General features: G+C 43.4%; 1 protein-coding gene across 3 annotated transcripts in view; it reads left to right on the top strand.

Annotated features, from left to right (window-relative positions):
- CYSTM1 (cysteine rich transmembrane module containing 1) overlaps nucleotides 1-23,747 on the top strand; it is a 51,129-nt gene that overhangs the window by 1,541 nt on the left and 25,841 nt on the right. For all 3 annotated transcript variants that reach the window (XM_084885126.1, XM_084885124.1, XM_084885125.1), the window contains exon 2: nucleotides 12,929-13,150. In XM_084885126.1, coding sequence (XP_084741252.1) covers nucleotides 12,949-13,150 — 202 coding nt within the window. In that variant the 5' untranslated portion in view covers nucleotides 12,929-12,948. The remainder of the gene's footprint in view (nucleotides 1-12,928; nucleotides 13,151-23,747) is intronic.

Here is a 23,747-nt window from a genome sequence, read left to right as displayed (position 1 = left end):
CCAGGTGACTGGGAGGAGATTTAGCAGGGGGAAGTTATTGAAGGAGAATCAGTGCCCAGAACATGGACATGGGTACTGGGGATCTGAAAGGAGTCCCCTGCTCTTTGTTAATTGTGGAACAGAGTTCCTCTTTTCTACCTGTCCCCCTCAGCTTGTGGGCTTCCCAGCGTCAGACTGCCTAAGCGTTAGTTGGTCGTTTTGTCTTCACTTCCTGAGAAACAGGAGGACATGTTTTGGTGACTGGAAGAGGAATGATTTGGTGATTTAAGGTTTTTCCCCCTGCTCGGGAATTCAATGATTCTATAACTCAAAAAAATGCACCGATGTCCATTTTATGTTGAACCTTAGGAACTTCTGTTTTCTGGGAGGAGGTAAAATGGCTGAATCTTCCCACCAATTTGTTTTGTATTTGTTTGACTCCAGAATTGGACCTCCAGGGATCTCATACAAGAAAGGGCAGTTTCGGCCCTAAACTTTAGGGAATTGTTGAGAACTTGGCAAAGGTGGCCCAAGCTGGTTTGTGTATAAACCTAGAAACCTGCCCAGCACTCAAGGGAGGGCAGTTGCGGAGTGGTGGCACTGGGGAGAGTGAACTTCCACTCACATCAGTGAGTCATTCTCTGTAAAAGAAATTGAAGACAGGCCACCTGAACAGTGTGTTTACCATCTATTACTATTTACCTGATGAGTCCCCATCCTCCCACTTGTTATAATAGTGGTTTTTAAGGGGCTTTATAGGGGCCTCATAATATTAAGGATACTGGATTTTAGATTTTTTAAAATTGTTAACCATTTTCTAAATCTCTTTGGAAATATTTGAACCTGCCAACTAATCCTTCTTCCTTTGGAAAGAAACAGTCCACCCACCCCCCACGCCCCCAAACACTGTAATTGTGTGCTGCCAAGGCGGTTAAGTAGGTCAAAAGTTTGGGGGAATTTTCCGCTTTCTTTCACCTATGCCACCTCCACAGATTTGTCCGGTGCTAGAGAAGTTAAGACTTCCCGACAGGAAAAAATAATGAGTGTGTTTTCCCTAAGCTCAGGTCACGGGGACTGGGTGTTCTGTTGAGAAAGTGAAGTGCCTCCCTTAGGGGAACTAGGCCCAGGTGAGAGGCAGGACGAGGACAGGCTGCATCTTTGCCACCCACGGCCTTGGGCAGGGCCCTCCTCTCTTGGCACTGAAACATTCTTCCTCGACCTTGAAACAGGGTTAGTCAGTCCTCCCTTCACAGAGGTGCTGCGGAGAATTAATGAGAGGCTTGTGTGAAGTCTGAGCTCATCCAAAGCAAATATTTTAATTCTTGAATGAATGGTAAATTTTGAGATGTAGTGAAGTAAAAAAAGAGATGGACGTTCTAAATTCTTGTAAAAGCCTCCCTCAAACCCTGAGGCCTTTTTGTTGTTGTTTTTCTTCCTGGAGTATTTGGGCTTGGTTTACCAATGTGCCTATAGTCAAATCCACAGGCCTGAGCGTAAGTGCTATTTGTATTTCCCATGTAAACTAGTCTAGATTTCACCCACACTTTCAGAATGCCTAGGAGTAAATCAGTAGCTTAGCAGGTATGGGGCTTTGGACCCAACACCCTTTCAACCCTAAAGGAGTTTGTTATTAAGCTCATCAGAGACAGAAATAGGTAATAAAGCTCACAAAATGAAATGAGTGAATTAATCATTTCTTTAAAATCCCCTATCCTATGTCAGTCCACCAATCCTACTGCTCGGTCAAATACCGGTAGATTCAAATGCTTGCTGGTGTTCCCAGGCATTGTACAGAACTCTTATATCCATCGCTTAGACTTTGGCATTTGTTGGCAAGCACAGTTCTTACTTGAGTGAAATTCTGACAGGAGAGAGAGACGCTTCTTGTTTTTCTCAGACTGAGCTCAGGCCTTCATGCTCCGCACGCCGGGTCAACGCTACTAATTGGCTTGGCTATAAAATGGGAGTCAGCAATTAAAAAAAAAAAAAAAAACAACAACAACAACAAAACCAACAGCGGTATGGAGCCAAGGGATTGAGCATAAGCTGATCCTCCAGCCTCTAGCCAGAGAAAGTTTACAGTGCTTTGGGCACTATGTACAAAGGGCCTTCAGAAGGAAGTGAGCTTGGAATGACTTCTTTTTTGTAGCTTTTAGGAGACATGTGGAATATTTGTACTGATTTAAGCCTCAAGCAAAGAAGGCAAATCATTTGAATACAGTCTGTGTGGCCAACAAGCCTGTGGTATGACTCTGCAGAAAACAAGGGATGGAACATATTTTTCTGAACCCTTTCAATTAAATGGTTTAAGGGAGTGTTGGTAGTTATGGTGAGAGGAGGGTTCGACTTACCTGCATTTACTCACTGGGGAGTACTGTCTTATTTACAGGTGCCTATCATTAGTTCTCTGATGACTTATGCTAAAGAATCGCTAGTTAGTCCCAAGAGAACTGGCCCAGAAAACACATCATTACTGCAAATTATCTGACCACGTGGTCAGTTTTCAAAGAAAGGTAGGGATGGGGAACAGTGGAACCGCAAAGGTTTTGGGGGAGAAGAATCCCTGGAAGTGGTGTGAGACTTCTGCCACATTAAATTTCTAATGCTGTCCGCCGTGCTTTACCAGTCAGCTTTCGGTGTCAGGACCTTGGGCAGGATCATTTGGGCAGAATAAATACTGCCTTCAGCCAAAGATATGATTCACTAAGTGAGTTTTTCTCAGAGGTCAGTAGGGGCCCCTGTGTGGTAGGGGCCCTTAACTCCCATCTCCTGAAACTCCTTGTGGCTCTGATACTGGGAAGACAGCAGAGTGAGAAATCTAAGCATTAAAAAGAAATAAGTGCAGTCAGGGCGAAACTATTGATGTTTTTATATGAAACTTGCCCAGAGGCCTAAGTGGTGGTAAGACTGTCGGCTATGTTAAATTCTAGTCCCTTCACCAGGGGAGTGACTTCTTTGGTGCAGTGGTATGTTGTTCTTTCTGTGTAAGTATGCTCTTGGAAAACCCAGGTTTTAGTTCAGGGAGGGTGCGGTTATTTATTTTAATTCATCAGTACCCCATACTTTGAGCTCCTTGTTTTCCGCATATACAGTAGCTTTTTATGGGTAGTACTAATGACAGAAACCTGAAGATATCATCTAGTATTTGTGTTTTTTAATTTTTGTTGCCCATAGTGCCTGCTCCTTTAAAAATTCTGTGAAAATGAAGAGACGAAAGGAGGGGAGCGTGAGCTGCCCTGAGCTTGTCCTAGTACATGGTCCCTTGGGGAGCTGCCCATGGTAGGCCCAGTGGTACTTGTTGGTGTAAAGTGGAACTCACTCTGTCCATTAGCAGCCATCCTGCAGGGCTGGCCGAGCTGCTGCTCCCTCCTGGGCCAGGAGGGCATGCTTTAATGGTGGCACAAAGCCCGGGCCGGTTTGGTGTCCGTCAGAACCAGAACGGCTTAAATTACCAGCACATTAAGCTCTAGAGGTCTCTTTCTAAGCCATCAAGATTTCAATTTTCCCACAAAGCCTAATCCAGGGCTGGGGTGTGGGGGAGAGCGGGGCAGAGTGTCTTTCAGGGGCTGTGCTGGGAGGGAGGGGGGGGGGGGGGGGGGACCTGGCCTGGGCCGTGGCCATGTCAGGCTTGTTGGGAAGGATGGGCCAGGCCTCTTTCTAATGTGTCCTCTAAACTTGGCAGGAGGCAGAGTTCACCCCTTTTCTCTCTCTCTGTTTTCTAACCTAGCCTTTCATTTCCCCAGCTCACTTTCTGTGTTAGCAGCTTTCTTTCCTTTTCCTTTCCCTTGTTCACTGCTGCTTTCTCTTTCATTCCTCCCTCTTGCTGGGCCTCATTTTCTCCCCATTGTCGCTTTGACGCCTGGCTATTTGAAGTTCCAGGCTCACAATGCTGTCCTGTCCCAGTGACCAGGTGTAATTTAGAGGTCCGCAGCCTTTTTTTCTGAGGAGCCAACCTTTCCTTCCCTTCTAGATAGCACTGGCGGGGCACTGTCCAGAGTCCCTGGCCTGAGTCATTGGATGAAGCTGGAGGTGCCTCTCCACCGGGCCCCCTCCGCAGTGTGGGAAGGGGCTGTGGTAAAGGATTTGCTGGCATTGTCAGCTGTCGGACAAGGGACTGAGATCCACCCTGGGGAGCCCTTCTGGAAGCTGAAGGCAGAAGCAGAATCGGGAGTCCTGTGTTCAGGCAGTCCTGTGGCTTCTGCAGAGGACCATATGTGACTGCAAAGACTGCAAAGGGGGCCTCTGGTTACGTTGGCCTGAAACCAATGGGACCATTTGCAGTTGTGGATCGGGGGCAACTGGAACAAACTGCTCTCAGTGGTAGTTGGATGGTTGTTGGAAGCATCTAGAAGCATGGCTTTCCTGCTCAATGAGTTAAGAAATGGATTGTTTTCTCTTAAAAGCCATGTGGAAGCCTTTACTAAAATATGATTACAGGGTTTTAACTTCATTGTTAAATATGTATAGAAATATATATATATATATATATACACACATACACACACAAAAGTACAGCTTAATGAATAATTATATTTATTAATATAACTAATTTATTCAGGTCTAGAAATAGAACTTTACTTTTTAAACCCAAATGGGATAGTAGAATGTTCTGTGTTGCAATTTGCCTTTTTAACTGCGTTGGCACTTTTCCATATCAGCATATGTAATTCTGTCTCATTCTTCTTAAGGATCAAATAATAGCAGTTCCGTGGTTTGGAAATTCCGTGGTTTATTTAATCATTCCCATATTGATGGTCCTTTGGGATGTTATATATCATATAAATATGAATGTGTATATTTTATACATGTAATATGTGTACTATCTAACTGTTATAAACAAATGTTACAATTAATGTGTGCATCCTATAAAGTTTTGTGTATAAAATTGGTGGGGTTTGTTATTTTGCATCCTAGCAGTGGTATATATTTGTAGGATAAATTCCTAAAGACAAAATTGTTGGTTCAAAGAATAGGGTATTTTCTTTTATTTGAGATTTCGCTTAGAATGTGTCTTTGTTGAAGAAATTGTAAGAAAAAAAGAACGGGCCTTCTACAAAAAGAAGGATGTTTCCTCCAAACATTAGGGAGAAATGGTGTACCAGTGCCTGGGCAGTGAGGGGTAGGCTATTTTATTTGTTGATATTTTCAGGTAACAATGTTTTTTTAGGGCTGTTTAATATTTAGATCTTATATCTTATAGAGCAGCAGGCCCTGGATCCAGCCAGGAGTTCTGTATAGAAAGTTTTGAAAAAGGATTTAGCAGATGATGTGTTATCGCCTGGGGAAAGAAACTTACTGGATTCCCTCAGTCTACAAGGCTGGAAGAATGCTAAGATGTACATTACCAAGTCTAATATTGGAGGGAAGTGAGATTGATTGGCTGTATCCATACAGGGTGGGGCAAAAGTAGGCTTACAGTTGTTTTTCTGGGAAATATAATACAAGAATTAAAAAATAAAAAAATAAAAAATAAATAAATAAAAGAATTAAAAAATAATAATACAAGAATAAACTGTTTTTGCATTCTCACAACTGTAAACCTACTTTTGCCCCAGCCTGTATTTTCCAATAATGTTAAACTGTGGGTAACTAATATGGGTATGACTTTTCAGACTTCTAATCTGATGTGTCAGGACAAGTGGAGAATGCTTACATTTTGTATTATTTTAATATTGGCGATAATGGCTGAATTGCTTTAGCAAATCATGTTACTAAATAGTTTGTAGACTTTTTAGTTTCATGTAAACTGAGTAATAAAAGTAATGTGTAGTTTTTATATCAAATATTGTTTGTGAGAGAGGAAAATAAAATAAGACAGCCTCTGAACCTTCCCTTACTCCAGGATGGGGCCTCAGAGATAGATGATCCACTATTGTATTTTTTGCCTCCATGTGCATTAAAAATATATGTGTGTGTGTGTGTGTGTGTATGTGTGTATTGATTTCAGAGAGGAAGGGAGAAGAGAGAGATAGAAACATCAATGATGAGAGAGAATCATTGATCAGCTGCTTCTTGCGCGCGCGCGCACACACACACACACACACACACACACACACACACACAGACACCCCACTGGGGATGAAGCCCGCAACCCAGGCATGTGCCCTCGACTGGAATGGAAACCAGGTCTGTTCAGTCTCCAGGCCAACACTCTATCCACTTAGCCAAACAAGCTAGGACTCCATGTGCATTTTGATGTCCTTGTTCAGGAAGGGTCCCATTTCTAAGCTATGTGTCATTGTGTACTCCACAGAGAGGCTATTCTAAAGCTACCAGTCAAAATGTTGATGCAGAAGATAAGCTCTAATATTTAGTCATTCATTGATTATATGAGGACAGCTCGGGGCCTGGTAGAATTCTCTGGCAAACAAATGATGATTAAGGTAGGGGATGGCTAATAATATTTAGAAGGCCAACTCCAAAAACAGTATTTGGACAACAATGAAATAACATTATAGGACATCTGCTTCCAGTATGCCTGTAAAAGAAAAACTACTTAGGAAATGGGAACAAGGAAAAATGTGTTATAAATAATGAACAAGTCATAGAAACAAATATCTTGTCCATGTTATGATAACTGATCTCCTGGTGTAGTTCTGTTGTCCTGGAATGCCTGCTCTTGTGGCTTTGGGGCTCAGATATTCACATGTATGTATGGAATGACTTTCCCTACTGGGGTGTCATTGGGGCTGTACTTGTACCTCAGTTTCAGTAAATTTGCATAACTCTTTGAGGTGATCACCCTCTGACCCACCCAAAGTGAACTTTGTTTAGTCTTTAGAGGCAAAGTGTCCTCATCCCTGAAATTTGGAGAAATTCTAGCATTTTCCAATTGATGCAGTAACAGACAAATAGAAAAGGTAATTTTATTTTTATTAGCAGTACTAAAGGGAAGGAGCAAGCCAGCTAGATAGTTCTTTCTTTCATATCCCCCGTACCTGGCCTGTAATATAGTAGGTACTTAAATTGATGAATAAACAATATTAGGCTTGCCAATAGTATCCAAAAAGTAGACATAAGTTAGGTGAATCTTTTAAAAAGAGATTGAATAACTGTAGAAAAGGAAGCTGCAATAATCCTGAAATGATCCTCTTTTTAGCAAGGCTGTTTGTGAGCTGACCTTTTGGCCTCATTTCGTACTAGCTGCTTCAGCCATAATGAACCTGGTTTGTTGTATTATTTTTAATCCTCACCTAAGGATATATTGTTGTTTTTAAATTGATTTTAGGAGGGGGGGGAATAATGATGAGAGAGAAACATCAATTGGTTGCCTCCTGTATGTATCCCGACTGGGGATTGAACCCTAAACCTCGGTATGTGTCCTGACCAAGAATGGAACCTGAAATCTTTTGGGTTCGATCATCCTTTCCTTGCATGGGACAACACTCCAACTGAGCCACACTGGCCAAGGAATGAATCGGTTTAATTCCTCAAATGCATTCAGCTCTTTCTCACAGATTGTTATTTTTGACCTTTGTGTATATGCTTAACTCTCAGTTGTTCATCACTTCCTTTCAGAAGCATTCGTGACTTCTCTGACCTGTGGCCTCTACTTTGAGCTCACAGTACCTAGTGTTTCCTCTCTTAGCATAGTTTCATAATTGCTGATGTTAATGTCTGCCTCTCTCACTAGCCCGAGAAGAAATTGTCTCTTGCTTATTACCATTATCTCAGCAGTGCCTGGAACCACTAATGTTGGGTCTACAGGTTTACAAAAACTGCAAACGAGATGACAGAACAGCACAGAACAAGTAATTCTAAAGCTTTTTTTAGCCTAACCATACCCATATTGTGGGTATGAGAATCAAGAAAAATTGAGGGCCCTAGAATATAACATAAACTATTTACAAAGATCCTATTAAAAGGCCAGCTAATCAGGGAGTTAAAAAAAAAAAAAAAAAAAAGACACAGAGGAGGTCTTTAGAATAAGATCTGGTCTCATGTTTTTAAACTTTAAGGATAATTTATAAATTCCCAAGAAGGATAGGTAAGGATGGAAGGATGAGCATGGCTCCTGGCTTTGACCATAAGATCACTTACAAGATGGGAAAGTCTACATGTAATCAAGGGAATTTTGCTTTTTTATCCCACGTCTGACTTGAAGCAGAAAAAACATTTAAAGAACTTAGGGACCTGAAGTGTCTTGTGAAAAAAGAAACACAATTACAAAAATCACTGTGAAAAGCAGATATAAAATAGGTTACCAACAAGGAGAAGATTAGTAACAGGAAGAAAAATCGGTACTGGAAGTGAATAGAAGGTCTACAAAGGCATGTATTATAGCATTAAAAAAAACAAAAAACAAAAAAAGGAGGTAGAATGAAAAGCACTAAGAAAACTTGCTTGGCCAGTGTTGCTCAGTGGTTGAGCATCTACCTATGTACCAGGATGTCAAGGCACATGCCTGGTCAAGGCACATGCCTGGATTGCAGGCTTGATCCCAGTAGGGAATGTACAAGAGGCAGCCAATCATTGAATCTCTTTCATCATTGATGTTTCTATCTCTCCCTCTCTGAAATAAATTTAAAAATATATATATACTTTTTTTTAAATATATTTTATTGATTTTTGTACAGAGTGGAAGGGGGAGAGATAGAGAGTTTGAAACATCAATGAGAGAGAGTCATCGATCAGCTGCCTCTTGCACACCCCCCACTGGGGATATGCCTGCAACCAAGGCACATGCCCTTGACCGGAATCGAACCCGGGGCCCTTCAGTCCCCAAGCCGACGCTCTATCCATTGAGCCAATCCGGTCCTGGCTAAAAATATATATTTTTTTAAAAGACTATAAAGGTTACCTTAGTCAAACTTTCAGAAATACAAAAATGAATATAAATAAATAACAATTGCCTATCATTCCAGCCAGATATTTCCTTCTAGCCAAATTTTGTCTGTCTGCTGTTATTGTATGACTTAAAATGTGAAAATCTTTTTTTAAAAATATATTTTATTGATTTTTTTTTTTTTTTTTACAGAGAGAAAGGGAGAGGGATAGAGAGTTAGAAATATCGATGAGAGAGAAACATCGATCAGCTGCCTCCTACACACACACACACACACACACACACACACACACACACACACACACACTGGGGATGTGCCTACAACCAAGGTACACACCCTTGACCAGAATCGAACCTGGGACTCTTCAGTCCGCAGGCTGACACTCTATCCACTGAGCCAAACTGGTTAGGGCAAGTATGAAAATCTTAACGTACGACTCAGTGAGTTCATAGCATTCATGTAAACATGACTCAGCTCAAGATGTAGACATTTCCATTATCCCAGAAGGCTGTCCTTGTGCCTCTTCCATTTTGGCAGTTCTTGAACCTCACATTAATGGGATCATACAGTGTGACGTCTGTTGAGTCTGTCTTATTTTGCTCATCTTTGTCTGTACTTGTTACTATAAGACCTCTTAGCCACCCCCCCCCCCCCCCATACACACACACATTATTGTATGTAATATTGTTCTGGGTTGTTTTTTTAAAATTGCTGAGCAATTTTCTGTTATTTAACTATACCATAATCTATCAGTTCTGCTCTTGGGGAACATTTGGATAGTTTTTAGTTTGGAGCTATTATAAGTAAAGCTGCTTTGAACATTGTTACATACGTCTTCAGTGGACTTAGGCACTCATTTTATCTCAGTATAGATCTAAGAGTAGGTAAGTCATAAGGTAAATACTGCCAAAGTCATGAGTACATTATATCCTTCCAAAAGCTTGTTTTAGTTTTCATATATAGATCCATGATATAGTGTGAATTATTTTTTGTTTATAAGGATAAGGATCAAGGTTCATTTCCACACTCCCACAAGAATATTGTGGAATGAACTCAAAAAGAGTCTGGAGGCTTTGCTAGAAATAAATACTAAAAATGTATTCAAAGGTCAGGGTTTGCAAGCTGGAAATACAAGTAGGCAGTACCCAGAGTGTTTTGAGGAAGAAAGCTAAGAGTTCTTATAGTAACAAGTACGTTCTTGAGAAAAGTCAGTCCTGCCTTCTTAGCCTCTGCATTTGTCTGAGAGTGTGATCCTCTAGATTAGGGGTGTCGAACTCAATCAGAGAAGGGGCCAAAATCTAAAATCCAGCCTAAATCACGGGCCGAATGGTTTACTGAACAGTCATAAACTGACAATGTCATAAACTGACAGCGGAGTGCAGTGATGACAGCGCGGTGCGGGCCACATTGCAAGGCCTGGCGGGCTGGATTTGGCCCGCGGGCCTTGTGTTTGACACATGTGCTCTAGATGACTGTTGATCTGGATAATGGATGTCACGAGGTCTGGCTATGTGAGCATTCCTTCTGTAGTCCTTTAGTGGGTAATCGGGGTTATCTGGAGGCTTGCTATATTGCATATTAGTATTTATAGTAAAGAAACTTGGGGTCATGCTGTATATGTAGCTTTAAATTTTTTCTTAAAATTAATATTACATAATGCTTCAAAAACAAATCAAAATGACAGCAAAAGAACTATGTAGATGTACTATAATTTAACTCTTTTCTCTTGTTGGATATTAGGGTGCGGGTTTTTTTTTTTCTTTCTGTTTTCTGTTTTTCTTCTTCTTTGTCTTTTACAATGCATGCTCTCCAAATGTCTAATAATCTTTATTCATTCATTTATTTATGAGGTAATAAAAAATTGATTAGAAGATCTGTGTAGATGGGCTTTACTGTGAGGTGACTGGGTGAGTTATTTCTTGGAATCTTCTCAGCTTTTAGTTATCAATACTTTTTTTTTTTTTCCATTGGGACTCTTTAGTTTTTCCAGGGGAAAATTCCCCAGTGTGCTACTTACAGATTCAATGCCAGGCTACCAGGTAATTTTAAAATAATAATGAAAAATATTGTTTTTTCCTACACCTCTACTTTGATGAGGTTTTTTATAGTGATCTTATCTCCATGGAGCACTTTTCCAAAGAATAGTTACTGCTTTTCTCATTGTAGCATTGAATATCTGCTAATCCTGTGACTTGAATGGGATCTTTGGATAGCAGTGGTCATGCAATACAATCTATTAATGGATCTTGGCTGCTACTCCATTTGCACTGTCTCTTTTTGGAGCTTTGATTTGTCTTTTATGCTACAATTTCTGTTTATATTGGATCCTTCCAGTAGGACTGACATTTCACCCTGACCAAATTTATAAGGGAAAACGTTCATATTACAAAGTTTAGTATCATACCTTAAATGAAAAGCTCATTTGTGTTTTGGTTATGTTAAGTGGTTTGTACTAGACTGTGTTAGTGTTAGTTAATTTTTTATGTTGCTTTGTTCCTGTACAAGCTTGAGAATAATTGATTCCCATCAGGGAGGTCCTGCTTCTCAAAAGGACTTTGATCCCAGCACAGATGCTGTTTCTGTGACTTTTGCTGTTCTTTCTCTCACTGTTACTGAGGGAGGATGTGGTGGTTGTGTGGGCAGCCAACAAAGTCTGTTAATTTAATTCAGATTTTCCTGAGGATCCTTACTTAATGGCTGTCCTGCTCTTCATGTAGAGTCAGATAGAGTCACTTATTAGATTACATGTTATGAAAAAGAATTAAGTAAAATTTAGTAAATACTAAGTATTTACAAAATTAAATATTCACTGAGTATGTAGTAATACTCAAAATAGTAAGTTTTGGCCGAAACCGGTTTGGCTCAGTGGATAGAGCATGGGCCTGCAGACTCAAGGGTCCCAGGTTCGATTCTGGTCAAGGGCATGCACCTTGGTTGCAGACACATCCCCAGTGGGGGGTGTGCTGGAGGCAGTTGATGGATGTTTCTCTCTCATCGATGTTTCTAACTCTATCCCTCTTCCTTCCTCTCTATAAAAAAATCAACTAATATATATATATATATATATATATATATATTTTTTTTTTTTTTAAGTAAGTTTTGGATATGAGACTGTTCCCTTTATTAACTTACTATTTAATTAGGGGTAGAAAAACTCAAATAAGTAAAGAGTTTAATAGCAATACTAGAGATGGGTAATACTACAAGGCAGCAAGATGACAGGTATCTCCCTGTTCATCCAGTGTGGACTTTGCATTCCTCAGTAATGCTTTTCCTCTGGAAGTCGCCGTGTTGGCACTGTGGAAATGAGATGCTGGCCTTACAGACTGGAACCCAATTAAGAGAATGATTAACAGGCTTGGAGGCTGGGAAGCAATGGCTTCCCTCACAGAAGCAAGCCACTGAGAACAGGAACCTATAAACACAAGTGGGATTCCTGGTAGGCCGCTCCAGGGTCCCTGGAGCCTGGATGGTCAGGGGAGATGCTCAGCATCCTCTGCAGACAGCTCTGCCCCTGTCTAGTTTTGACTGAGCAAGCTGCTCAGCTGCATAGAGGTATGGGTCCGGGGGAGCAACCAGATCACCCAGTGCCCAAGGCGCAGGCGGCAGTCACACGCTTTGGTCGGTCACTGCTAGCAGTGCTGCTTGTTGAAAAACCCCATGTGGCCCAACCCTTTTATTGGAGGACTGCTGGTACTGGGTCAGTGTCTGCTGATCTGACTTATAATTAGTGCTATTAGACTTTGTGCTTTTTTTTTTTTTTTTTTTTTTTAGAGCTATCCAGTCACATTTATGGACATTTCAGGCAATTAAAACACAAAATAATATTCTGTTCTTCACTCAACACATTTATTGAGGGGCCTGCCTTGTGCCAGGCACAATGCTAAGCTCTAGGGTCACGGTGAGGATTCAAAATAGACCTGATTTCTGCTGTCCCACCCTACAGTCTAGTGGGGAAGTCAGACAAAGACTAACAAACAGACACATAAGATATTTGTCAATTATGATCGTGAAAAGGAAACAAACTACTAGGCAGAGCTGAAGATTTTCAAGAAGTTTGAAATACTTTTATGGCATTTTGTAAATGATCTCTTGGGTTGAAATTTGCTTCCTAATGATTTCCACTGATTAAATGCAAATACTTTTTATTCTTTGTCTTTTAGGTATATTCTGCAGTTCCCCAATGAACCCAGGGAACCCTCCACCGTATTCGGGCCCTGGCCCGACGGCCCCGTACCCACCTTATCCACAGCCACCAATGGGCCCTGAGGCCTACCCTCCAGGGCCTATGGGAGGACCTTACCCACCTCCTCAGGGGTACCCCTACCAAGGATACCCACAGTATGGCTGGCAAGGCGGACCTCAGGAGCCTCCTAAAACCACAGGTATGTGAAGGGTGTATGTATAGGTGGATATGGGGGAGGGGGGTGCGCAGTCCCACGTCACCAAAGGGCGTATTTGCCAGTGTTCTTGGACAGAGAGGAAACTCTGGCCTTTGTGTGCCGTGGTTGACATTCTCAGAGCTTGGTGAGTGCTTAGGGTGGCTGCTTATTCCTGAGAGGACTTCTTTCTCAGGAAACCTGAAACAGTTCTGCCTATTTCCTTGATTGCTCTTGTTCCCCGTGGGGCTGATGACTTCCAGGCCGACATGTTTTCTGGGCCCACCTCCCGGAGCACTGGGGGGTAGGGAGAAGGGTCAGTTGGCTTTTTGCTCTGGCCGTCAGTTTTATTTTTCAGGTTTAGCCTGTTGGGATTATTTTATCTCAGCTTGTTGACCCTCAAGTCATCCTCTTGCCCCTACTTTTGGGGTTGGTTTTCTTTTCTAACATGTTTTCATAATTCTGTTTAACCTGCTGGCTGAGTTCTCAGCTGGCTTGTGAGTCCTCATGTGCTGGAACAGTGCTCCTCAACATTTACTGTGCACACTAGCGCCAGTCCATGGGCAGCACAAGGGCCATGATGAGATAAACACAGAAAGTGAGAGTAAACATTTAGAAACCTTTAAAGCAATTTGATATTTCCCTGACATTCAAGCATGTGAGCTTGCATTTTATAAAAGTATCAGTCTGTGAAGGGTAAAAAGGAAATATCTTGAGAAGCACTGTACTAAATGTCTCGGTGACTGCTCTGTCTTAGAACCTTTGTGGAATAGTTGCTCTATCTTTCAGCTTAATTTTTATTGAGTGCTTATTATGTGCCGTGTGGTCTCCTACGAGCTTTATATATACATTAACATTTAATCCTTGCAACAATCCTATGAGGTTATTCCCACTTTACAGTGAAGTAATTGAGGCACAGAGTGGAATAATGATTTGCCTAAGGTCCTCCAGCTAGAAGTTGCAGATCCCAGAGTCTAATTCGGATAGTTCAGCTGAAGAATCTTGTACCTCTAATTTCTTGCTGTACTCTTGTCTCTCTCCTGTCTTTTCTGACCCACATTCATCTGAATTTAGGGCCTTAGGCTGCCTCTGAGATTTTCCTAAAGCTTATCCCCTTATTAATCAAAAGTAGTAGCAGAATCAGTGGCTTATTTTATTTTGGGATTTGAGGATTCTTTAGAATGGGTGGATTCCAAGGAAGAAAAATATGTTTGAGGAAAATTACACTCAATATGGAAAAGTAATACTTTTATAGTGTCAGATCAGAGGCTATGCTAAGATTGAATAGGTGTTCATACCTTTAAAAGATTTAGTTTATCTTAAAGGAAAGCTTTTACAATCCAAGATTCTGTTTTGCTGTAAGTTTTAAATAGCTCATGCTCGGAAGAGTGCAGGAAGTACAGCCAGTAAAATCAGAATATTTGGCATTCAGATCTGTGACATCAGAGGGGGATTTCCTGAAAATAAATCTCAGTTTCCGGTTTTCTGCTTCAAGATAAGGTAACCCTGTGATGAATGAAAGAAGACAGAGTGAAATACCACATAATGTATGATTCCAGTTACGTACAATTCAAGAACAAGCCAAAATAATCAAGAGTGATGAAGATAAGAATTGTGTTTACTCCTGGCTATGGAGTAGGGCGAGAGGGGAGTTGGTTATTGATTGGGAAGGGCACAAGGGAACCTTCTGGAGTATTAGGAATCTTCTTTTCCTTAATCCGGGTATAAACATTCTTCAAGCTGTACATTTACTATTTGTGCACTACCTTAAATGTTATATATCAATGAAAAGAAAAGTCAGCCTAACATCTGGGTTATCCAATAAATTCAGCCCAGTGCCTGCCTGGTGTTATGTCTTCCACGCATAGCCCCCGTGGTCTATAGTGTGTAGGCCATTTCTAGACCTGTATTGTTTATACTGATTGTAACTAGCATTCGATGGATGTGAGTTTATTTAGAATAAGTGCTTTCTGGGCTTGCAAAATATACAGACTTCATCTTCTTTCTTTACCTTTGGTGTTATTTCAGCCTTTTTTGAGAAAATAATATCTTATTTCTTAGGGTGAAAAGGCTCTGTTTATCTCATCCTATAATTAAGAGCTAATATGCTAATTAGAACAGATGGCAGAACAACTTTCCAGAGTCACCTTCCAGAACAACCATTGGGCAGGGGCCGGGGCTGCGAGGCACCCGGGGCTGCGAGGGCTGAAGCAGGCAGTGCTGCGAAGGCCTACTTTTGCACAAATTTCGTGCATCAGGCCTCTAGTTATTTCATAAATGCATTTGAAAGCTATTTAATGTCCTGTCCTTTGGGATTTTTTTCTCTATCATCTCTCTTTCCCCCTTCCTCCACATGACCCTTCAGTATGTCTGGCTTGAGCCTCCTTACAGCGTGACAGCCTCAGATAGTGGCTCCTTCCATGATCGTATGCAAAGGTGGAAGCTACCAGGCCTTTCTTAAAAAAAAAATTTTTTTAAATTAACTTCTAATTTTGAAACAATTTCAAACTTACAGAAGCAATTCAGAAATAGTACAAATAATTCTGTATACCTTTCACCCAGATTTCCCCATCATCACTTCCATCTTACCTTTATTGGTCAAAGCAGCCCCAGGTCCACCTAGCATGTGGTCTGGGGGAAGGCCACATTGCGAATGGCATGTGGATTGGGAGACCTTTGGGAACAGGATCACAAAGCCCAGTGGTGAGGATGAGCTCCTGTTCAGTGGAGCATCTAAAGAACAAAACTTATAGGTTCTTGTAAAAATGTTAGAGTAACAGACTGTTTAAAGTTAAAAATTAAACACAACATATTTCCAATGTCATGTCAGAAAATAGGCAGTCTGTCTTGTTAAGGAACATTCTGTGAATTGGTTAGAAAGTCATGAAAGAAGAGGTGTTTTAATTCTGTCATCAAAATGGAAATGACTCCCACTCAGACACCTTAAATCATCAGAAGTGGCAGAGGCCTTGGATGGTCACCTACGTTAGCCATCCCCCACGCTCCTAGCAGACATCACTCGTCAGTGTGGCTCTTTCTGCTCAGCTCAACGGTGGCCTCAGCCACTCTGAATAGGTTGAATTGTTGGGTAAGAGGAAACCATTTACTATTCCTGCTAGGCTAACCTCATTTTATTAGAGATTCAAAGGGAAGCCCAGAGAGGCTTAGTGAGTTTTGGCTTGGATATAAGTCCTGATTCCAAGATAAGTACCTATTTCCTCCCGATGCCTTGCTATAATCCAGCACAGATTCCATGTGATTGTCAAATGCCCACCAAAGGAAATACCTCCTTTTCAGCCATTCCCTCTCCTATCTCCCTCAGCCCCCACCCCTACCCCAAAACCCTGTTAATTACAGCAGGGAACCAGTTTCCTAGTAAACAGAGGTAAGTGGAGTATGAGCAAGCTGGATTCAAACCCAGGTAACCCCAGGATCTGGCAGGTTACTGAGCCTCCCTGTTTTGGGTGTGCCTGCTTCCCCTTATAAGCTTCTCTCCTTCACCTCCGCTTCCAGAGCACCTGGAACAGTGTTGACACAGTGTTTATGCTCAGTATTATGTGTTGAATGAATGGCAACATCACTATTTCGAAAGGTGGTTGTGACTTCATGTTAGGTATCTGGTTCCTTTCCCTTGGGACCTTCCCTTATTAGCTAATTCTTTTGAATCCAGATACTGGGATTTATACATGCTCTTCTGGGTTAGGACTGCAATACCTGGCAATATATTGATTTAAAATAAAACAAATCCTGCCCAGCTGGTGTGGCTCAGTGGTTGAACATCAATTTATGAACCAGGAGGTCACTGTTCAATTCCCAGTCAGGGCACATGCCCAGGTTGTGGGCTCGATCCCTAGTAGGGGACGTGTAGAAGGCAGCTGATGAGTGATTCTCTCATCGTTGATGTTTCTCTCTCTCTCTCCCTCTCCCTTCCTCTCTGAAATCAATAAAAATATATTTTTTAAAATAAAATAAAATAAATTCTACTTCAACTGAGTCCTTGGGATGCTCCCATGGAGACCAAAAGCCCATATGGCCTTTGCTTGGGTTTCTAAGCCCATAGATAGGGAACTAAAAGTGACCCTAGTATGGTTCTTTGTAATTTGAAGAAGCAAAAGCAGAGTGCTTATTCCAGGAGTGCCCTGCTGGGTCACTGGCCAACCAGTAAGGAGTTAGGAGCTACTTCTCCTTTAGTCCACAGTCACCGATGCGGGGGGAGGGGAGAGTGGCATGTTTCTCCTGCACACTTCCTTGGTGTCTGACAACGCTCTCCTCAGTCAGTGTGAGGATGGAAGAGAAGGAATTGAGCGGTATGGCATCTGCGGCTAACTGGCTTGAGGTATGGAATTACAACCTGGCTTGTTTGAGCCTTTTATGCCTTTCTTCATCAGAAACTCTGGTCAGGCATTTTCATTGCCCTGGGAAGCTCTCACATAGAGTCCAGCTCAGTGCCAGGTATCAGATGACAGACTGTCCCAGCAGGGACGCTGCATGGTGCCACCAGAAGCCGCATTGGCTTAGGGATCTAGGTTTAGTTTCTCGGGTTCCCTGGCTTCTGTTTCCTTATCTGTGAAACTGGGATTACAGGAACGTGGTGAAGAATAAAGTAATATGTACAGTTTATGACACTTCAATGGGCATTAAGGAAGTTTGTAACCTTTTGCAGCTCACAACATTTTTCTGAATTTTTGCTTATGGGTGGATGGAGGTGGTGAAAACAGGAAGTTCTCAGGGGGAAGGTGGGAAGACAGGAACTGAGGGTCATTCCTGATCTACCCTAAGAATTCCCACTGCCTGAAGCAGCTGTGGGCAGCCCTAAAGTCATCCCACCTACTGTCATAGCCACATAACTGGCCTGGCTCCTCTAGCTCTTGCCCCTGCTGTCTTCTACCCAGACCCGATGAAAAGTCAGAATTTTTGCAGTGACTAGCACAGTTCTCTATGAGTAGGCTGCCCTCCTTTTACTCCCCACCTTACAGAACCCAAGTTTGTGTGCCTGATGCTTCAAAAAGCCAAAACTCAAAATGTCAGAGTTTGGAGTAAGGAAAAGTTTATTGACCAACTGAGAATCTGGGAGACTTAATAGTGCCCCAAATCCCTCTTATTCCCTGGGCTAGGTTAACGGTTTTTAAGGAGTTAGGGAGGCCCAGAGTGCCAAAAGCCTGGTGCGGCAAGTTTTAATTGGAGGATCTTGGAACTTGGCCATATATGGTAGGGGGAGTCAGCACTGGATCCTCCTGGACAGTGGACCCTTCACTTCTGAAAGGGTACCGTGTTCAGGTTCCGGTTATGTCCTGGTCCTTGGTGGATGTGGATGTGTTGGGGAGTGGTGTGTGGGGAGGATGGGGACAGGAGGTGAGACTGGTTCCAGGTGCAGCTGGAGGCCAAAGTTCTCCTCCCTGCACATGCTTCAGCTGCATGACCTGCAGTTTTGGTCTCTTGTGTCTTAAAAACAACTCAGTGTCTTGTTAAGCAGGACAGGACCGTTTGAAGCTATTTCTGTGGTTACACCTGCGGGCTCTACTCCATCTTCACAGGCCGCCTGTTCACTCACCAAGCCACTCCCCCTGCGGGGCCTTTGCTTTTGCCTGTCCCTGTCCCTCGCCTTTGGCTTGCCTCAGAAATCTATGCAGCTTTTTGCCGTCTTGGTTCTTGCTCAGCTATTACCGAGTCAGGAGGCCTTTCCCCCACTTCCCTACTCCCTCTGCCCAACTGGGCTCTCGCTGGCCCTGTGCTTCCCCCCTCTCTTCCCTACTTAATATGCTTTACGTGTTCCTCAGCTGCCTTTTCCTCCCACTAGAACAGGGGTCTTCAAACTACGGCCCGCGGGCCACATGCAGCCCGCAGAGGAGTCTGATCCTGCCCGCCAGGTTTTTTGGGCAGTGAGCGCAGCCGAGGTGTTACAGTAGGAATTAGTAGTTCATATAGTCCGGCCCTCCAGCTCTCTGAGGGACCGTGATCTGGCCCCCACTTTAAAAAGTTTGAAGACCCCTGCACTAGAATATAAGCTCCTTGAAAGCAGGGACTTTGGTATGTTATTCCACTTCTCAATAACAAGGAGTTGTGGAATGATTGTGACCCACTCCCTGCATCCTCTGCTGCACGGGTATCTTGTGAGGCATTCTCCTTCAGGCCTTGGGTTCCTTTTCCTCATCTCCTCTGTCAGAATTCTGCGAGTGGCCCTAAGGAGCTGCTGCTAACTGTGGTTTTGCTGTGTGTCAGGCCAGTGCTGAACACTTACATCCTTCATCATTTACTTAGCAGAAGGGCCCTATGGCTTGGGTCTTATTAAGACGAGAGTTTACTCAAGGTCAGAGCTGGGCAGTGGCAGAACAAGCCCATGAGAAGTGGTATTATCCCAGAGGTTACAGATGTGGAACTGGGGTCTCAGAGAAGCTACAGTGCCTTGCTCATGTCCCCCCGGGTGTCTGACCCAGAGTCTGACATGCTTCCATATGTCATGTGGCCTCCCATGGATGAGTACAAATATTTTACAACGTCATCTTCCTTTTTCCCTTGGAAACACCACTCACTAGTTCAGTAATTGCCAGTTAAGTGCTCTCTGTAATTTAGTGCCAGGCACTAAATATGTTACCATTTCTACTTAGATCTTATTCAGGTGCTCTGTGTACACTATCTTATGTAATCCTTACGGCAGTCCTGCTAGTTTCCCATGTTAGAGATGAGGAGACTGAGATTCAGAGAGATGAATTAATTCACCTAGAGTAGTAATTTGCCGAGCCATGAATTTAACCTAGGTCTGCCTGGTTTCAAGTTGTATTCCTAACTTTTATGCTCTTTTGTATTCCATTAGGGAATATTCTTAAAATACTTCAAAAATTAGCAATAACAAGCATCCATCAGAGCAATGAAGAAGGCGGGCTCTGTGAGCAGGAGGAGGCGACACTCAGTTGCAGCTCTTCCTTCTCACAAAAGCAGATGAGTTTGGTCTTGAGTAAGTGTACTGGGCTCTTAGCACCAACCTTGACTCTCAGTCCACGTACGTGTGAACTTAGGCTTTAACTTGCCAGGTCTGCTCAGGTGGGCCCAGCGCGTCTTTGAAGTCCCCCTGGTGACTGCACTAGGTCTCCTGGCCCTGGGGGTCATGAGGACACTGGGGGACTGTGGGCTCCTAAGATAGCCTCAGGTTTTTCATCTTCTCACACAGAGACACAGTCTGTTCTAGTCAAATACTTTATGCAAAACATTCTCTTTTGCTTTTCAAAAGCGTTGGCCTGCCCAGTACTCAGGGGTAATGGAGTATGAAAGGCAGCTACTCTTCGCAGGTCCAGTTTACTCAGCTGACCAGGGAGGCGCCCGGCGCCTGCTGCCTGCGCCAGGCGGGGTTGGCCAGACCCGGCTGCCTGGAAACAGAAGTGTTTGAAGTCCTGCCCCGCTCACAGGCTGGTTTGGTTCGTTGTTCTCTTTGTCCCTTGCCTCCAGGTGCAGCCTGGGTTTTCTGCTCTAATACTGCTTTTACTCAGTTTCAAAACATAACATACACATTCCCTTTACTTCTCGCATAAGCTTTTAAAGTTAGGTTGATGTAACAATGAGGAAATTGGTCTAGTGGGCAAGAAAAAGAAGCCTGCTTCAGGTAAAGGCACTCAGGGCACAGGAAGGTGCGGTGGGCTAGAGGAGGTCGGCCTCTAGGATCGGAGCCAGGCTGTAGTGTTGGGCCCTCCCTGTGAGTGTGGGTCACTTAGGGTGGCAGGGATCTCTCCTAGGATTTATTCTTCCAAATAATAATGAGGCATTAGCTGGCTGGCTCCAGGATTTGTGCCCAGGCGGTGTGGCATGGTGCCCATAGGCACTGGCTCCTGCTTCCCGGTGGTCAGTGTGGTTAGCCATGGGGAAGAAATCTTTATTCTGCTTATATTGTGGCTCCCCAGAGTCGAGATGAGCTGAAATGTGGGACATCGTGTCAGGATTGGTGTCCCAGTCACCAATGAGGGCTTAGCCTGGCAGGCATAACACAGACATGGTGACCAAGTCCAGCACGATCAGGGGCCGGAAGAATGGCTTCTCCAAACCTGACTTCAGAGGCTCTGCTCTACCCCAGGCTATGGCTCCCGGGTTACACCACAGTTATCGGACAAAAAAAAGGGGCCTCATTTTTATTTATTTTTCATATATTTATATTGATTTCAGAGACAAAAGGAGAGGGATAGGGAGAGATAGATAGAAATATCAATGATGAGAGAGAACCATTGCTCGGCTACCTTCTGCATGCCCCCTACTGGGGATCAAGCCCACAACCCAGGCATGTGCCCTGACCGGAATCAAACCGGGAGCTCCTGGTTCATAGGTCAACGCTCACCACTGAGCCACGCCAGCCAGTCAGTGGGCCTTATTTTTAAAAGAACTTTTAAAATTACAGAAATATCTCTTATAGGATGTAAATAATACCCATAGTTCTGCTATCCAGAGTTAGTTGTCAACATTTCAGTAAAAATCTTTGGTGTATCTTTAGTTTTTTTATGATGCAGTCCCTTTTTGAAGTTCAACTAGTATGCTAATCTCTACCCATGGGGCATATTTACAGCTGATATCATGCTACATGAGAGTATTGTTGGGCATTTTTTGTTTTCTTCATTTTTTTTTTTATTATTACTTTTTTTTGCATGTCCACTTCTCTGTTTACTTCTTCCAGCCTTGCCATTGTTAAGTAGAGACAATGACTAAAGCAATAACACAGTGATTTACACATGTAATTTGGCAATTTTGGCTTTCGCCCACGTTACAAAAATTAACTGCTTATATTTCATTCAGCAAATCCCATGCGTCTGTAACTCCGATTTCAGCATTTTCTCTGGTCGACTTTTTGTTCAGTGATTCCGAGCCTGGCCCGCCACAGCCGCCATGTTCCTGCTCCCGCAACCGCAGCGCTCTTCTTCATTTTAAATTCCTCAGGTCCGGGTCCCTCAGCAGCACCTCCGCCCTATAGAACGTGCAAGTCCTTGCTAAGGAGCAGTGATCACCACTCATTGAAGTGTCCGTCTCAACACTGCTGATCATGTGGGGTTTTCTTTCCCCCACTCTAAATTATTCTTGTTTTTAAAAATCTTAGTACAGCCGGGACCGGTTTGGCTCAGTGGATAGAGCGTCGGCCTGGGGACTGAAAGGTCCCGGGTTCGATTCCAGTCAAGGGCATGTACCTTGGTTGCGGGCGCATCCCCAGTAGGGGGTGTGCAAGAGGCAGCTGATCGATGATTCTCTCTCATCGACATTTCTAACTCTCTATCCCTCTCTCTTCCTCTCTGTGAAAAATCAATAAAATATATTAAAAAATAAAAATAAAAAAAATAAAATAAAAATCTTAGTACAGACTTGGTGTGGTGAGCACACAGTACAGTGTACAGATGATGGTTATGGAATTGTGCACCTAAACCCCATATAATTTTGTTAACTAGTGTCACCCCAATACAACAAAAAGGAAAATAAAAATATCTCAGTACAGTGGAAAGCTCTGTAATTTAGCCCTTTATCTAGTTTATGGAATAACAGCAACAATAATAGCTATAATTTGTTGTTTGTTTTGTGCCTGGCAGAAAGCTAGCTGCTTTTTGAGGAGTTGACCCTATAATCTTTATAACAGTCCCAAGAGGTCAGTGCTGTTATTGTCTCCTTTTTTGGGTGCAAAAACCAAGCCACGAGAGGTTAAGGGAATTGCATTCTGCTGAACTGGACCATGCCAGATATAGCAGGTGTAACCCAGCATGATCAGGGGCCGGAAGAATAGCTTCTCCAAACCTGACTTCAGAGGCTCTGCTCTACCCCAGCCTGTGGCTCCCGGGTTACACCACAGCACACCTGATGGAGAGGACCTGGCTCCTGCCCGCTCAGCTCACTCACAAGCAGGTGGGGCTGGGAGACCCTCAGGGTCAGACCAGTGAGTGGGTGGTGGCAGTATTTGTGGTCTGCCTGTTTTTCTGCTGTTCCAGACTTGCCTTGGCTCCTTGAGGGAGTGGCTCGCTCCTCCAGGAAGTATTGACTTTCCTGTGGACTTATGGGAAAGCCTTATCAGCTCGCAGCCAGGAAGCTTGCTGCTACCAGGGCTGCAACCCTTTTGGCTTTGAGAGGCCAGTGCTGCCCCTCCGTTTCCCACCGCTGGGCTCAGTGGCTTTTTCCTCGCTCAGTCACACGTGTCTTACAGGTTCAGGCTGGGATACTGATTGGAAAAGCGGCACACTCCATACCGGTGCCTTTACCCATACTCGGCCTTTTAGACTAGAGGTTCTGAATCTGGAGAAGGGAGTAGGAAACCTCCCCCCCCCACACACACACACACACTCTCCACACACAACACACACACACACACTCTCCACACGCAACACACACTCTCCACACACACACACACACACACACCACACACTCTCCACACACACACACACACACACACACACGCACACACTCTCCACACACAACACACACACACTCTTCACACACACACACACACACACACACACACACCACACACTCTCCACACACACACACACACACACTCTCCACACACAACACACACACACTCTCCACACACAACACACACACACTCTCCACACACAACACACACACACACTCACACACACACACACACTCTCCACAC

Source organism: Pipistrellus hanaki (assembly GCF_964339955.1).
Source record: "Pipistrellus hanaki genome assembly, chromosome: 5".
NCBI classification, from domain to species: Eukaryota; Metazoa; Chordata; class Mammalia; order Chiroptera; family Vespertilionidae; genus Pipistrellus; species Pipistrellus hanaki.
Note: the sequence above shows the minus strand (reverse complement) of the source record. Positions and strands in the feature narration are given on the sequence as shown.